This window comes from Canis lupus, chromosome 8 (assembly GCF_048164855.1).
Source record: "Canis lupus baileyi chromosome 8, mCanLup2.hap1, whole genome shotgun sequence".
In the NCBI taxonomy this organism is placed as follows: Eukaryota; Metazoa; Chordata; class Mammalia; order Carnivora; family Canidae; genus Canis; species Canis lupus.
The window spans coordinates 41,072,806-41,088,428 of NC_132845.1; the positions used below are offsets into that span (position 1 = coordinate 41,072,806).

General features: G+C 44.9%; 1 protein-coding gene across 6 annotated transcripts in view; it reads right to left on the minus strand.

The window, feature by feature from the left end:
- Positions 1-96: 96 nt before the first annotated feature.
- The window catches only part of GLYR1 (glyoxylate reductase 1 homolog), a 35,322-nt gene continuing 19,795 nt past the window's right edge, over positions 97-15,623 (minus strand). For 2 of the 6 annotated variants that reach the window (XM_072835648.1, XM_072835645.1), the window contains 7 exons: positions 13,195-13,294; positions 8,633-8,725; positions 7,930-8,031; positions 7,173-7,335; positions 6,674-6,853; positions 6,243-6,367; positions 97-2,227 (listed from right to left, as the gene is read on the minus strand). In XM_072835648.1, the coding sequence (XP_072691749.1) occupies positions 2,153-2,227; positions 6,243-6,367; positions 6,674-6,853; positions 7,173-7,335; positions 7,930-8,031; positions 8,633-8,725; positions 13,195-13,294 (838 nt within the window). In that variant the 3' untranslated portion in view covers positions 97-2,152. Of the gene's footprint in view, positions 2,228-6,242; positions 6,368-6,673; positions 6,854-7,172; positions 7,336-7,929; positions 8,032-8,630; positions 8,744-13,194; positions 13,295-15,623 lie in introns of all 6 variants that reach the window. The other 4 variants (XM_072835647.1, XM_072835643.1, XM_072835646.1 and 1 more) reach the window with 3 other exon arrangements.

Consider the following 15,623-nt stretch of genomic DNA (forward strand, 5'->3'; position numbering starts at 1 on the left):
CCTCCGCGCGCCTGCCGGCAGTCCCAGCGCGGCCCCCCCACACGGCGCTCGAGTCTGGGCGCAGGCGGTGCTCACTGCCCAGGTAGTCAGTCACAGTTGTGTTACCAAGAAACGTTTTATTTTGCTTGCAGTAGCTTTTTGTTAATTGCACAAAATCATTTTTTTTTTTTTGCCATTTAAACATCACACAATCCTATTCTGAAAGACAAATGTTCATTAAAAACAAAGCAAAAATAAAAATTCACAACCTTAATTACCTAGAAGATTTTTGTCATTTAAAGGTTTAAAGGAAAAAAAAAAAGGTTCGCGGAACAGGGGCTTTCTTACAAGCTTTTTCACAAGTGTCACATTTTCTCCTAAAAGGGAAGGATTTCAAAACAAAGGTGAAATAGCTTAAACAGAAATACTCATAAAAAGAAACTTTACAGAATTGTCAACAATATTAAGACAACATTGACTAACCAGTTTCATTACAGCATCTCCCCCACCCCCCACCCCCCCAGTGTCCAGCTAGGACTAGAACAGGCTTTGTGTTCAGACAGAAAAGAATTCCAAATCCCAGTGAAGTTATGCCAAAAACCTGCAGGCATCTTCCCTGCCCTCCCCCTAGCCTGGATTTCTGATCAGTGGGAAAGGGCCATGGTTGTGAGGGGGAGAGGCCCACACCAGTGTGGTCTCATTCTGTATATTCACTAGAAATGCTGACCTGCAAAGCGTGACTTTGGAAAATGCAACCCATGGACGAGGGAGAAAACGTTGACATCCTTCAAGTGACTTCTCCTTGTTTTTATGCCACATTTGAAGCCGGTCTGGTCCCCTATCCAAGGAGAAATGTTAGGGTCTCAAGGACGTCTTAGCTCCAACCTTCTAGGGTCAGATAGTTCAGATTGGGTCAGGCCCAGTTCTCTTCCCTCCCGAAAGACCCTGGGGCTCTGGAAGCATCGAAGACCATGCTTCTGGTTGAAGTGAAGACACTCGTTCCGGTTTCAAGAGCTGGCCATCAGTTGGTCAGGCTGGGTCTGGGCCAAAGGACAGACAGAAAGAAACACTGTCTCCATGAGAAGAGGAGGAGCAAGGGAGAATGAAGAGGTGGGCAGGTGGGGAACATGTACAGGAGCAGGCTGGAGAGAGTGGGACTGCTGTGAAGGGATCCAGTCAGAGTGGCTCTTCAGAACCAGGTGGAAGTCTGCAGCATAACGGGAAACAGGAAGGAACCCCACTCTCCTCCCTCTTCACTCCTCCCTGGTGGCCCTCAGGATCCCCTTCCCAAGGGCTGGAATGCAAATCCAAATACTAAAAGAGCCTGGTGAGGAGTGAGCTCCACCTCCACCAAAGCAAGGAAGTCTGATCCCAGCCCAAGGCTCTGCAGTGACGGTGACTTCTGGGACAGGCGCTCAACAGTGGTGAGAACAGGATTCTGTGAGGCTCACCTAACATGCTGGCAATTTGCTGCTCTCCCCAGAGAGCCAGAGCCCTGTGTTTCTCAACTTTGCCAATTTCTTTTCAGTTCACAAAGGCATTTATGGAGTTGGTTGCACACTGGTAGCTTAAACATGACAGTCCTCATCAGCTGGTCACCTGAGGTTGGAGGGCCCACGAGGACCCTGTTTGGAGTCGGTGCTGGCTCATCTTGGCCCAGAGCCTCTCTCTCGCGCAGGGGATGTGGACATAACCACAGCCTCTTTGCTCTGAGGGAAGGAAGCAGTGGAAAGGCTTCCAGTTCTGACTGTTGATTCTAGTTCCTCGACTGGAAAGCGTCTGAGATAAGACAAGCTCAGAAGGAAAAAAAAAAAAAAAGCCAGGCAGCAGTTTCTGGGCAGCTTCTATCCTGGGGCAAGAGCCAGTGTGTGGTGTGTAGAGGGTGTGGTGTGTGTGTGTGTGTGTGTGTGTGTGAACACACAGCCACCTAGTCCGGGGCCAGTGCCCAGCTCAAGAGCTTTCCCAAAGGCCAATCCTGCTGACACCCCTCCCCTCCCCAGGACCTCCAGGGGAGGAGTGACGCTGTGTGCTGTGCTGATGGCAAGTCTCAAAGTCTGTATAAAAGGAGATGGAGACAGGTGGACTGGTCCAGATTAAGTCCCAGAACCCCAACCTCATGTGAGGAGGAGGGGTCAGAGGGAAGATTGGGGGGCAGGGGTAGGGTATTGAGGGCTTAGTGTATATAGGCTCGGTACACCGCAGACATGTCGTTGTCAGACTGGTCCAGTGCCTTGGCTCTTTTGTATACCTGGAAAAAAAGGAGATGATGGGCTCAGTCTCTGGCCACAGAGCTGACTTAAAGACACAATCTGCTTCTTGGAGGTAGTTCTAGATGTGGTCAGGCAGGCAGACTCTGGAGTCCAGGCTGTCTGGGTGCAACTCCTGGCCACCGCGCCCCCCCCCTCCCCCCAATCCTGAGCCAAGTGCCTCAGTTTCTGTCTCCACCACTACTCCTTGATGTCATGGAGTAACAAGTTTATCAGGAAGATCAAATGGAATGAAACAGGTTAAGGGCTTGGAGCATTGTTAGTAATTATAATCATGCCCCTCCTGCCTCTAGGGTCTTCCTGTGTTTTTCTTTAGATGGTTATGCGTGCTGTTCCCTCTGCAGGGGAGGCCTTTTCCTCCACATGGCTGGCTCCTTCCCAGTCAGCTCCCAGGCCTTCCCTGACCAGCTATCTGAAGCAGTGGCTATACCACTTTATCCTCGTCACCTTTTCTTACTCTATTTTATTCATAATTCTGACCTTCAGAGATTGTTTAAATATCTATCTGCTTATCTTGTGCTTCCTTCCATTAAAGTGTCAGCTCCAAAAGGAAGGGAACAAGTTGTCCCTCCACATGTCCCCAGAGCCTAGAATGTGCTTGGCAGCCGACAGCCACTCCAGAGCCACTAGGTGAATATTGTGAATGAGTGTGAAGAGAATTAGAAAGCCATTCAACAAGGGCAGTGTGGTGTCCAGGCCCACTGAGGAAATGCAGCTGAACACAAGGTTCCTTCCACACAGTCAGCTGTTGAAGCCTCCATAATGGAGTGTCCATTACAGCTTAAGTGTAGTTGTCAACTCAAAATGAAGGCTAAATAAAGACCTTTTCAGAGAAAAGAAAACTAATCGTTGCCAGCAGACCTGCATTATAGGGAATGTTCTTCTAGCTGAAAGGAAAAAAATACCAGAGAGAAATTCAAATTTTCAGAAAAGAATGGAGAACAGTGGAAATGGTAAATTAGAGAAATATAAAATTAATTTTTCTCTCAATTAAAAAAAATACACACGACTATTTAAAACATTCTAACATTGACTGGTAGGTTTGAAACAAAGGCAGATGTAACACACAGGATATCTGTACCCTAAAACAGGGTTTTCTCTTGGGGCACCTGGCTGATTCAGTCAGTGACTCAGAGTGTTAGACTCTTGATTTTGGCTCAGGTCATGATCTCAGGGTCGCGGGATCAGGCCCCATTTGGGCTCCGCGCTCAGTGTGGAATCTGCTTGTCCTTCTCCCTCTCCTCTGCTCCTCCCCTCCCCTGACTTGTGCACATGAGCGCTCTCTCTCAAAATAAATTAAAAAAAAAATTAAAAAAAAAAAAATCCAACGATGGAGGGCTTCTTAACCTGGGATTATTCTGCCCCATGGGACATGTGGCGATGTATACAGTCCTCTTCTCAACTGAGGGGGTGCTGCTGGCCTCTAGCGGGTAGAGGAGAAAGGGATGCTGTTCAATATCCTGCAATGCATAGGACGGTTCCCACAACAAAATGCCAATAGTGCCCAGGCTGAGAAACCTTGCCTTAAAGGGGGAGGGAGGCTGGGAGAAGGAAATGGATCTATGTTTTATGTGACGAGGTATAATATTAACTCTAAGCAAGCTGTGAGTTAAGGATACTGCATATCCTTGCACATTGCAATCCACAGAGCAAAGGTAAAAGAGAACCAATGCATTATTAAAAAGACAATAGATAAAATGAAATGCTAAAAAATATTCAAATAATCCAAAAGACAATAGAAAAAGAGGGACAGACAAAAGCCAGAAGGGACAAACAGCAATCAAATGATAAAACAGTAGCTCCAAATCCAATCACACATCAATAGACTTTAAGACAAAGACTAAACGTTGTTGGACTAGTTAACCATAAGATCCTGAACACTGAACTCCAACGAGAAGCCTAAATTCACATCCTCCAAATGGCCAGAAAGCACCACGCTCCACTGAGAAATTAACCAAAATGTCTGTTTTCAAGCCAACAAATCCTGTAGAGTCAGGGCAGAGCCAAGTTAGAAATCACCTCACAGAGAAAGCTGCCAACACAAGTCACATGCATAGAACCCTTCAGAAGTAACTTCAGTTAAAGACAATAAACAAAAAATTTATATACAAAATACACAGAAGTCCACTGCTAAGACAGAATCCATGGCAAAACCAACAGGAGGATCCTGAAACTATACTGCAATCTGAAAAAGTGAAGTTAAGTTCTCTGCAGACAAGGAAGGGACAGGAGATTATACACCATGAAAAGTCAGGTCTGAAAAGAGCAGAACTGTGGTTTTACTTCTTAGTTGGAACAAGCCATTCGAGACTTCTATTTAACTTGAATGAAAATGTTTATCCTCAAAAAAAAAAAAAAAAAAAAAAGAAAAAGAAAATGTTTATCCTCTTACAGTTGTTGGAAGATACAGCCTCTAAAATAAATGAATTTATGTATTTTGTATATGTGTTTTACACAAAATATGTATGGTTTTTATTTTAACTCTACAGTAAAGAAGTATTGCTCTTTTTTTTTTTTTTAATTTTTAAAATTTATTTATTCATGAAAGACATAGAGAGACAGAGAGGTAGAGACACAGGCAGAGGGAGAAGCAGGCTCCATGCTGGGAGCCCGACATAGGACCCGATCCTGGGACTCCAGGATCACGCCCTGAGCCAAAGGCAGGCGCCCAACCGCTGTTGCTCTGTTTTTTTAAGGCTACCCTTCTATCAGGCTGAGAAACCTGACCTTCTAAACAACTGTTTTGCCCCTGACTGGCTCAGTCCATAGATTACACATGCAACTCTTGATCTCAGGGTCATGAGTTCAAGCCCCATGTCATGTGTACAGATTACTTAAATACACTTATTAAAACAAATTAACTTCTCCCCACCAAAACCCAACTGTTTTAAAAAAGTGTATGTAGGCATTTTGTTGCCACTCAAACGATAATAATGACCAAACACTCCAATTAATAGGCAGATACTGTCAGAATGGATAAAAATGCAACCCCAATGACAGACTATAGGAAAGACACAATTTAAAGACACAGTTGAAAGTAAACGACTGGAAAAAGATATACCATGGAAACAGGAGCAGCTCTTGTAAAACCAGGCAATAGGCTTCAAGACAAAGATTAGGAGGGAATATTTCATAATAATAAAAGGGTAAATTTATCAGGAAGACATGACCATCACATATGGCTAAGGACCCAATCATATGAGTTTCAAAGATAATAGAATTAAAAGGAAAAACAGACATGAGATAATCAAAGCTGGAGATTTTAGTATCCCTCTTTCAGCAACTGAAAGAACCAGAGAAAAAGGCCAGTAAAGATGATCTGAGAAAACATTACCAATCTTGACCTAACTGGTATCTGCAGAACACAGCACCCAATAACTGCAGAACAGAATCTTCCAAAGTGCACATGGCACATCCACCAAGACAGACCAGCTGCTGGGCCACAACGAAAGTCCGAATAAATTTAGAGTTAAAAATCTCACACAGGATGTTTTTTATTTACTTTTATTTTTAAAAGTTAAAGAAGAAAATATTTTATTTACTCAAGAGAGAAGAGCGTGCATTAGAGAGAGCAAGCATGAATATCAGGCAGAGGAAGAGGGAGAAGCAGGCTCCCCACTGAGCAGGGAGCCCAACTCAGGTCTTGATCCCAGAACCCTGTGATCATGACCCAAGTCCAAGGTAGACACTTCACTGACTGAGCTATCCAGGCACTCCCAGGATATGTTTTTTAACCACAACAGAGATACATTAGTAATCAATAACCATTAGATTGGTAGGGCAACTCCAATTCCCTGACACACTTTTAAGCCACAGGTCAAAGAAATCACAAGGGAAGTAAGCATGGCTCAGAAGGAAATAGATGCTTTTAAATGCTTCTGTCTAGAATCAATGACCTGAGCTTCCACCTCAAAGGGTGAGACACAAAGCAAAGAGGGGAGGAATAGTAAAAGCAAAGGGAAGGCTGCCAGATGGTGCCTGGCCTCTTATAGTTACCTCATTGGCTGCAGCTGCCATAGGAGTAGGATGGTTGACAGCATCTCCCAGGGCAATGGCTAAGCGGAGATCCTTCTGAATATACTTCAGGTAGAAATCAGGCTTAAAGTTCCCTTGCAGGATATCTAAAGAGGGAAAGCCACATATCAAAAGAATTAAATGAACTCTAAGAAACTATCTGCTATACTGTCAGGGCTCAATAACTAGCATTTCTTCCCTTCTGGACACTGAAGAGACTGGTTCCCAGCCAGTGGCCCCAAATCCCACCCACCATGTCTCTGGACCCCTTCTGACAGAGGGCATGGGCTGATTAGCCCAGTGAATACCCAGTGAACCCTTGAAGAAGAGAATGCTCTGTGACAGCTACCTGACCCAGTTTCACAGTTCTAATCACAACTTAAATGCAAGAAGAGAGGCAAAAGGCAACTCACTTTGGCACTTCTGGTCCAGGAAAATGCTGGCCAACTGTCCCTGATTGAGGATGTCCAAGAGTGTCTGCTGGGACTGGCCTGTCACTTGGGCCAGGGTTAACCCTTCAGCAATGGTGGCCATGAAGCTTCCCTGTACCATGTTCACGATCAGCATCATCTTGGCTGCGTTGCCAACCTCACCTGGCCAGAGTAGAGAATCATGGTCACTTCCCAAGAATTCTGAGGGCAGGGACTTTCTGCCCACCCTCATCCCTGCTCGGACCCACCTCTACACCCAGGGGAGGCCCCATTCACCTGCCCCTGACAGAACTGGCTCTGACCCTTCGGGCTCTTCCTCCTTCCAGGCACTGACTGTGCAAAGTCAAAGGAAACCTTCCCACGGGGGCCCCAGGCAGAGAGGCCGTGCGGGATTGACGCTGTCATCAGTGCAGTCTAGAGGGGATGTGGCCCACCCAGCCTCCAGGCCTGCAGTGGCCCGAGAGGTGGGCAGGCATGTTACCTAGAAAGAAGGAGGTCTTCCCCATTGCCTGGAAGCAGCTGCTGCAGTCCTCATACAAGCCCCTGTCTCCGGCAGCTAAGATCACCAGCATCCCATCATTAGACAGCTGCTGATTCCCTGAGACTGGGGCTTCCAGAAAGCGCCCCCCCCTGGACACAATCACCTGGAAAGGAAAGTCATAGTTTCTGAAGGCCTTGCTTGTCACAGGGATTCTAAGTGGGAACACCTGGCCTTTCACAGCGAGGCCCCAAACAGATGTCTGAATCACATGCAGTACACGGAGTTGCGGGGTCTCCCTATGGATTCCCACTGACTTGGGATTTCTTTCAATGACCAAACATGACCATGCCAATGGCCTGTGGACCACGCCTCCTCCAGAGACTGCTCTTCCCCGACTTCAGCCACTCTTAGAACACTCGGGGGCCATAAGTCACTACCTTCTCACTGGGTCCAGCAGCTCAGGGGGAAGCATATTGTCAACTGTAGATGGTTGCTTAAACCAAAAAGGCCCTGCTAGCAGTCTGGACTGCTTCTCACTGTGGGGCTGGCAGATACAGGAACTGATGTCCAGCCCAGCCGGGTAGCTCTCAAGGCTGTTCAGACTAGCTGTGGCTTTGAAAGCAGAGTAAAGAGAGGCTAGTCCCAAGGCTACAGGTTTCTCATCCCCTTCTGGCTTTGTTTCTAGAGTAACCAAGTTGCCTACACTCAGGCATAATCAGCAAGGATGCTGGAGGACCAGCATGAACGAGGCCACTACCTGGGCCAGCTCGGTGACTGTGTCAGCATCCACTGTTGACATGTCCACGTAGCACTTCCCAGGGCGGATCCCTTGCAGCACACCACTGGGGCCCAGCACCAGCTGTAGGGACACAAGGGAGAAGCAATAGCCCAGGCTCCCAGCCAGACACCCAGGGGCCCCTGAGACCTAAGGTCAAAATCTTGTTGCTTTCTTGGCTCATTTCTTGATTAGGAGCTAAATATAAAGGCTGAAAGGGGATAGCAAGTAAATAAGCTTAAGAGAATAATACCTCTAGTATGTTCCCATTTATCTTTGAAAAAAAGAAGTGTGCTTCTTTTTACTAAAACCTCAGTATTTTCTTAGGCTTCTTTAGATTTACTTGGATCAAATCAGTTGCCAGTTTAACAAGATGACTATTGTACCTGAACTTTTAAAAGATACAAATACAGCCATAGCTCAACCTAGGATCTTCGCACATGAACCAAGTAAGAGTACACAGGGATGGTCAGCATAGATCTCAGGGGGTTTGTTTTCATTCTTTATTCTGAATTAAAGGACATCTGTATTTAATTCATGCAAATACCTTTCACAATGGGGGATGGCCCAGATGGGAAATACAACATGCTATAGACACTCACTCATGGTCAGGGGACAAGGGGGGAGGCCAGCCAGCTTTCCCGGCCACAATCTGAGACACTGAGGGGAGGGAGGGGATCCTTACGTCCTTGGCTGCCTTTGGATCTGACACGCAGGCAAAGGTGATGTCACAAGTTGAAACGACTTCAGCGGGGGTTCTTCCTAGGCGGGCCCCCTCCTGGATGAACAAATCACACTGCAAAAGTCACAGATCCTAATGTGAGCTGTAGGCAGTGCACAACAAACATACCAGCCAGGCCAGAGATACCCTGCACAGTCCTCCTGGCTGGCCTCTCAAGGCCAGAGGCTGAGGCTAGGAGCCAGGACACCAGAGCTGGTGGTCCGACTTTCTGAGGGAAGTGAATGGGGCTCCTTAAGGACCGTCTTGTGTTTTTTCATACCTGGTGCCTAGAATGATGTTCTACTTCACAGTAAACACAAAACAAGTGTCTGCTGAAGGTTTCTTGTTTAAAGAACAGGATGTAAACAGTATGTGTTCACAGCCCTCTGTGCTCTCTTGGCTGTGGCAAAACCTGCCCAGTGTTCTGGGCTATCTACACTGTGCTGGGGAAGCGGGGCTGGGGCTGGGAAGCTGGCATTCCTTACCAGCATGGTTCTGGGGGTCTAAAAGCATTAAATTTTCTTCGAGAATTAAAATTACCCAGAACATCTCATAACAAAACATCATTAATATTTCAGTATAATTCCTTTTCCAGGGTGTTTAAAAAAGTAATTAAAATAATGTGAACCTACTATTTTGTATCTGACTTTGGTATTGTGTGATTTACATTCACCCATACAGTAGTCTTTCATAAATATTGTTTATAATGTTTGTGTTTAATATAGTACTTATAATATTTATAATATTCCATTGATATACACCTGAATTTACCTAATGGCTCTCTTGCAGTTAGATATCTATTTGCTTTTAATTATAAATGACTCCAACAAATAACTTCACATATAGTACTTTTATGTATTAAATTTAGGTCTCTGAAAGTAGAATAAAACAGTTTCCAAACAGTTTTAAAGTTCTTTTTTTTAAAAGATTTTATTTATCTATTCATGAGACACACACACACACACACACACACACACACAGAAGCAGAGACATAGGCAGAAGGAGAAGCAGGCTCCCTGCAGGGACTCGATCCTGAGACCCCAGGATCACACCCTGAGCCAAAGGCAGAAGCTCAACCACTGAGCTACTGAGGCATCCCTAGTTTTAAAGTTCTAAATAAATGTAGACAGATAGCTTTCCAATGGAGCTGCATTAATTTATAATGATCATCATCAGCAAGGCCTCAAATCACCAGCACTGAGTATATCATTTAAAAACAAGTAAGCACCCATAAAAAACATAAAAATTTTGTCCTACTTGATGATTTAACCAGCCAAAACCAACATCATCTTATTTGATGTATTTTGATTACTCTTGATTACTGAATCTATTAAATGTAGTACCTTTGCTTATTATTTTTTTATAACCTTGGAATTATCAATGTGTTTAATAAAATCAATATATCATCCTTTCCCTATTACATGTGCCATAAGCACTTACAGTTTTGTACCTTTCAATCTATGGGAATTTATTTTAGTAGGTGGTAGGAAGTGAGATCAGTATTTCCTTGAATTTCTTTTTTTTGAAAAGATTTATTTATTTATGATAGAGAGAGAGAGAGAGAGAGAGAGAGGCAGAGACACAGGAGGAGGGAGAATCAGGCTCCATGCCGGGAGCCTGACGTGGGACTTGATCCTGGGACTCCAGGATCGCGCCCTGGGCTAAAGGCAGGCGCTAAACCGCTGAGCCACCCAGGGATCCCCGATTGATTGATTGATTAATTGATTTCCTTCCTTCCTTGAATTTCTAATCAGTTGTCCTAAATATAACTTACTGATCTTTCTCCTATCTCACTGATTTGCAGGGAGCCACCTCTATCAGAGGAAGTCCTAGTTGTCCAGTCTACTCAATGGGTGTGAGCCTTTATCATAGTCCATGTGCACCTTAGCCTTTTAGGTTTTAAACTTTGCTTGGGAGAGATCTCATTACTTTTTTTTTTTTTTTTTTTTTGAAAAAGTGCAAATGGGTTTCCCATTTACTATTCCAGAAGAACCAGGGAATAATTTTCTACTGAGATTCTCTAAAAAAATTACATGGGGATTGTCAAAGAATTACATGTTTGTTTTTTTCCTTGAGAGAGTGCCAGAGTGAACGAGTGGAAGGGGGTGGTTCGCAGAGGGAGAGGGAGAGAGAATCTTAAGCAACGTCTATGTTCAGCATGGAGCCTGACGTGGTGCTTAATCTCATGACCATGAGATCATGACCTGAGCCAAAACCAATAAACAGGTGCTTTATTGATGGAGCCACCCAGGCACCCATTACATGGCTTTTTAAAGATGACATTTACTAAATGTGCTAATAAGCACAGTGCCAAGTACATCACCTCATTTAATCTTTTGCCTTTTTTTTTTTTTTTTTTTAAAGATTTGAGAGAGCGAGCGAACAAGCATGAGCAGTAGGGGCAGAGGGAGAGGGAGAGAGTGTCCTAAGCAGACTCCATGTTGAGCACAGAGACGTGGGGCTTGATCCCAGGATTCTGAGATCATGACCTGAACTGAAACCAAGAGTTGCCGCTTAACCGACTGCGCCACCCACATGCCTCTAAACTCTTTGTTTTTGCTGTCATCATTTTACAGATGAGAACTCTTGAGGCTTAGGAAGGTAAACAGTCTTGCTGGAGAGGGTGAGCAAGACAGCTGTGACTTGGATTTAGGTCTGATTCCAAACCCAGGTTCATAATTGCTTTGTTCTGCTTTCCCATAAATTAATTTGGAAAGAATGGCCATGTTTATATAACATATAGGATTTCCAATCAAGATACAGGCTGACCAGAGGCACTTCTATCAAAGGGGAATATACTTATAAGGGAAACCTGACTCTCCCAGCTTCTGCAACTGTACATGTCTGTATTTCCTGGTTACTGTGCCTTGAATCACAACCTATCCTGCTGATGGGACCGGAGATCTCACTCCTGCCTTAGGTACTCAATGCTCAGGAGCTGAAGCCCAAGCCCTTTAGCATAGTCTTCAGTGCCCTTTCCCCATCAACCAATTCCCTGTTATTACTCTTAAACAGACCTTTGTTTCACTAGGATGAAATTTTTTTTTTTTTTATCTTGCCAAGACATTTCTGTTAATTCAAACCCATGAGCCCTGCCACCTCCTTCAGCAACCACTCTCCTTTCAGCTGTACCTAGCTGCACAAGGGGTGCTCACCTAGTCACTTCATAAGCACATGCTCAGCCATGCCTGCCCCCCAACAGGCTGGTCCTTCCTTAATCTCTTCCTGTGCTCCTGGTGAGTATAGAGCTTTAGTTTCTTGTACTCAGACTGCTGTGCTTCACCTTTTCTGTGATGGGAACTTGATGGGAGGAGCCATGGCCTCTCTCCCTTACAAGGTGCACGTTAGGACTTGGAGTTCCATTTCAGGGCATGCACAGACCCTTGAAGTGGTGGACCACCACATTACGTTAAGAACTTCAAAGTAAAAAAATAAATAAATAAAGTAAGGAAGAAAAAAGAATTTCTTTCTTTCTTTCTTTTTTTTTTTTTTTTTGAAAAAAGAATTTCTAAGCCTGTCCTGAACACTCTGGTTGCTAGTAGCCACGGGGGACTATTTACATTTCAGTGAAATAAAATTAAGAAGTCAATTCTTCAGTTATACTAGTCATGATTCAAGTGCTGAGGACCACATGTGGCTAGTGGCTACACCCTGGACAGTGCAGATGCTGGACATCACCATCACTGTGGAATGCTCTACTGCAATCTCAATGACAGGATACACTGCAGCCATTAAAAAGGGAGAAGCAAATCTATCTCTACACACTGTTGATGAAATACTAATATACACACACATATACTTGCATACACCAGGAAAAAAAGGAGGATAAAAACACCCAATGTAAGTTATCTCAGTTAATGGCAGGGAAAGAGGAATTTTCACTTCATTTTGTATGTTTTTAAATGTTTATTTTTTTATAACAACATTCTACGCTTAGAGACTCTTAATTATAGAGAACAAACTAAGAATTGATGGAGGAAAATGGGCAGGGGTTGGGCTAAATGGGTGATGTGTATTAAGGAGGACTCTTGTGTAGAGCATTGGGTAATATATATAAATGATGAATCGCTAAATTCTACATCTGAAACCAATTTTGCCACCTATGTTAACTAAGCTAGAATTTAAATAAAAAGTTGAAATACAAAAACAAAAAACAAACATCCTGGGGCACCTGGGTGGCTCAGTTGATTAAGCATTTGCCTTCAGCTTAGGTCATGATCCCAGGGTCCTGGGACTGAGTCCCATATCGGGCTCCCTGCTCTGAGGGGAGCCTGCTTCTCCCTCCTTTCTGCCACTTCCCCTGCTTGTGCTCTGTCAAATAAGTAAATAAAATCTTAGAAACATAAAACATCCTAAGCTTATATACCTATACCTTTACCTGCCTGAACTAAGAACTTGGCTTCCTAGTCTATGCATGCAGAACACTGAGCAGACACAACAGGAAGATTACTATCCTTAAGTCACTCCAACTCCAAGGTTAAGGCTCCGTCCCACCCTGCCTGACAAGCACCACCATGAATGCTTACTTTTTCTGCAGTCCGGTTCCAGACAGTCACTGTGTGACCCATTTTTAGTAAGTTGGAGACGATGCCACTTCCCATGAGGCCAAGGCCCAAAAATCCTATCCTGAAAAAGAGAGATACTGATGGGTTCAGGGTGGGGGCCTCATCCACCAGAAACTCCAGTCAGCAGCTGAAAGTACCACTGCAGAGCCAGCAGCAGTGTGTGCACATCGTGCCTTTTCTCATTATGCCACTGGTTAGAAATGTCCCTCAGTTTAAAGGGCTTTTCTAAACCTTTGCCTGCTACAGAAAGCAGTGTGCCGCATATGGTTTAGGGTAAGTTTTCCAACTTGTTCCCTTATTGCTTTGATTGAGCGTCTGAGCCTATAATTCCATTACAGCAAGAGAGGAGGCATTTGTCTTTGGCTCCTGCAGCAGTTTCCTGATCAGTTGCCCCAAATGCCAAGCTTTCAGATGCCACTTTAAAGCACATCAGAATCCATGACAAGTAACTGAAGCAATGTGTTCAGAGCCAGCCAACTTCTCCAGCTGTAGAAATCAGGATCACAGTCTACAGTCTTCATTCTTCCCAGCTCTACACCTGATACTACCTTTGTGTTCTTCCTGTTGTCAGCAGAGATGGGCCTTGACCCTCTTCAAAGCCTGGAGTCATCTTCTCCTGCCTTCTCCTGAACCTCTGTCACTGCTCTCCACTGGCCTGTCTGCTGTTCTCCACCATGCCCTTCTAACTGTAGGCCGCTTCTCATCTTTGGAGACTAGAGTTCAGGGTTCTGAACTCAGGGTCCAGGACACGTGTTCTGTTTACCTTCACTTCCTGTAGCCTGCTTCTTCCCGCAATGCTGAGAGTTTGGGGGCTGATGGCTACTACTGCTATTTCTATATGCTTTTACAGATGATTTTATCTTGCCCAAAGGTCTTTTTTGGTTCCTGCACTCCGCTTCTTTCATGTGATATAGCTAACCAATGCCTCTTCCTTCATTTCTTATTATGTGGTGTCCTGGTTTTCGGCTTGGGTTTCTCTCAGCTCCAGATCCTCTCTGCGGCTTGTCCACCTTCACCTCACCTGAGTTACCCTTTTCGTATTCTCGGGTCTCTTGGGGTCATATTCATAGCCACCTGTGCAAACTGGCTCTCATACTGAAAAGATCACCCTCTTCTCTGCTGGAATATGAACTCTCACATGCTCTCTGTCCCAGCCTGAATCCAATGATGAAAATAGAACCCACCACCTTCCTCACCAAATGGCACCCTCATCTTCTTAAGTTTCCGGCCAAAGCTCAGAACCCAGGAGCTTTGTCACTCACAGCTATCTGGGTAGTTTAACTTTTCCCTACGACTCGAATCATGGCAGATTACTTCTTCTCTTTTCTTGGTGCTCCAGGATACCAAGCAGGCCATACAGCTGCTTCATTTTATAGTTGGCTTCACATTCGTATCATAAAAGGACTTGACTAACGGGGTAACAAAGGTCTTAGGTGAGAGAAATGGACTCTGCCTTCAGCCGCATCCTTGTCTTTGTTAAAAATCAACACAATCTTTCTTAAATCAGTGGGTGACATTCATCTCCTCTTTCATTAGCATATAACATGCCTCTGCCTTCTCCACTCTATCCAGGGCTATTCGCCCAAAGTAACTAGATTAGGGATTTCATCAGCAGAAAATATGAACAAAGTAAAAGACATACTGTTCTTATTCTGAGAAAGAACCATTCGGGAGATACACATAGAAAATTCAGACCTGGCCACCTTACTCAGAGTGTTCCTTGTTAGAACTTTCAGATATAGGACTGCAAATACTGACAGTGTAAGGGCAGGGGTGTGCACGGGCACAAGCTAAGCTTTGGGGACCACAGTCAAGGCTCAATCACCTGCCTGGGCTGGGCAGAGAGCTGCTGGCAGGTACGTGGGCAGGACTGGGTGGCCACAGCAGGGAGAGCCAGGGAAGGCAGGATGATGGTGATTCACCTCTCACCCGCCGCCGTCTGCTCCCACCACAGCCAGTCTCAGGGTTTTCATCACTGTTCTCCTAAGCCAGTGGTTCCCAAAGTGTGGTCTCTTGACTGGCAGCAGCAGCACATCCAAGAAGGTGTTCAAGATACAAACTCTCAGGCTCTACCTGAGACCTACTAAGAAATTCCAAGGGATGGAGCCTAGCAGTCGGTGCCTTCCAGGTGATCTCGAGGGAAGGGAGAGCCTGAGAACCACCAAACTCAGTGTTCTCCTGCTCAAAGACTCACCAATGAGCTTTGAAGGCAACCCCACCAGGTACTTATAGGACCTCGGTCTACTGTAGGTCAAATTACTGTCAGGCAATTCATTAAAAATTACAACTTTCCCTCTTTCTTTCCATTCAGTCCCAGCAATGGCTGGGATACAACTCTTAAAGAGACCCCTTGGGGTTAGCCCCTATTCCCTAACAGAACTAGAGCCACA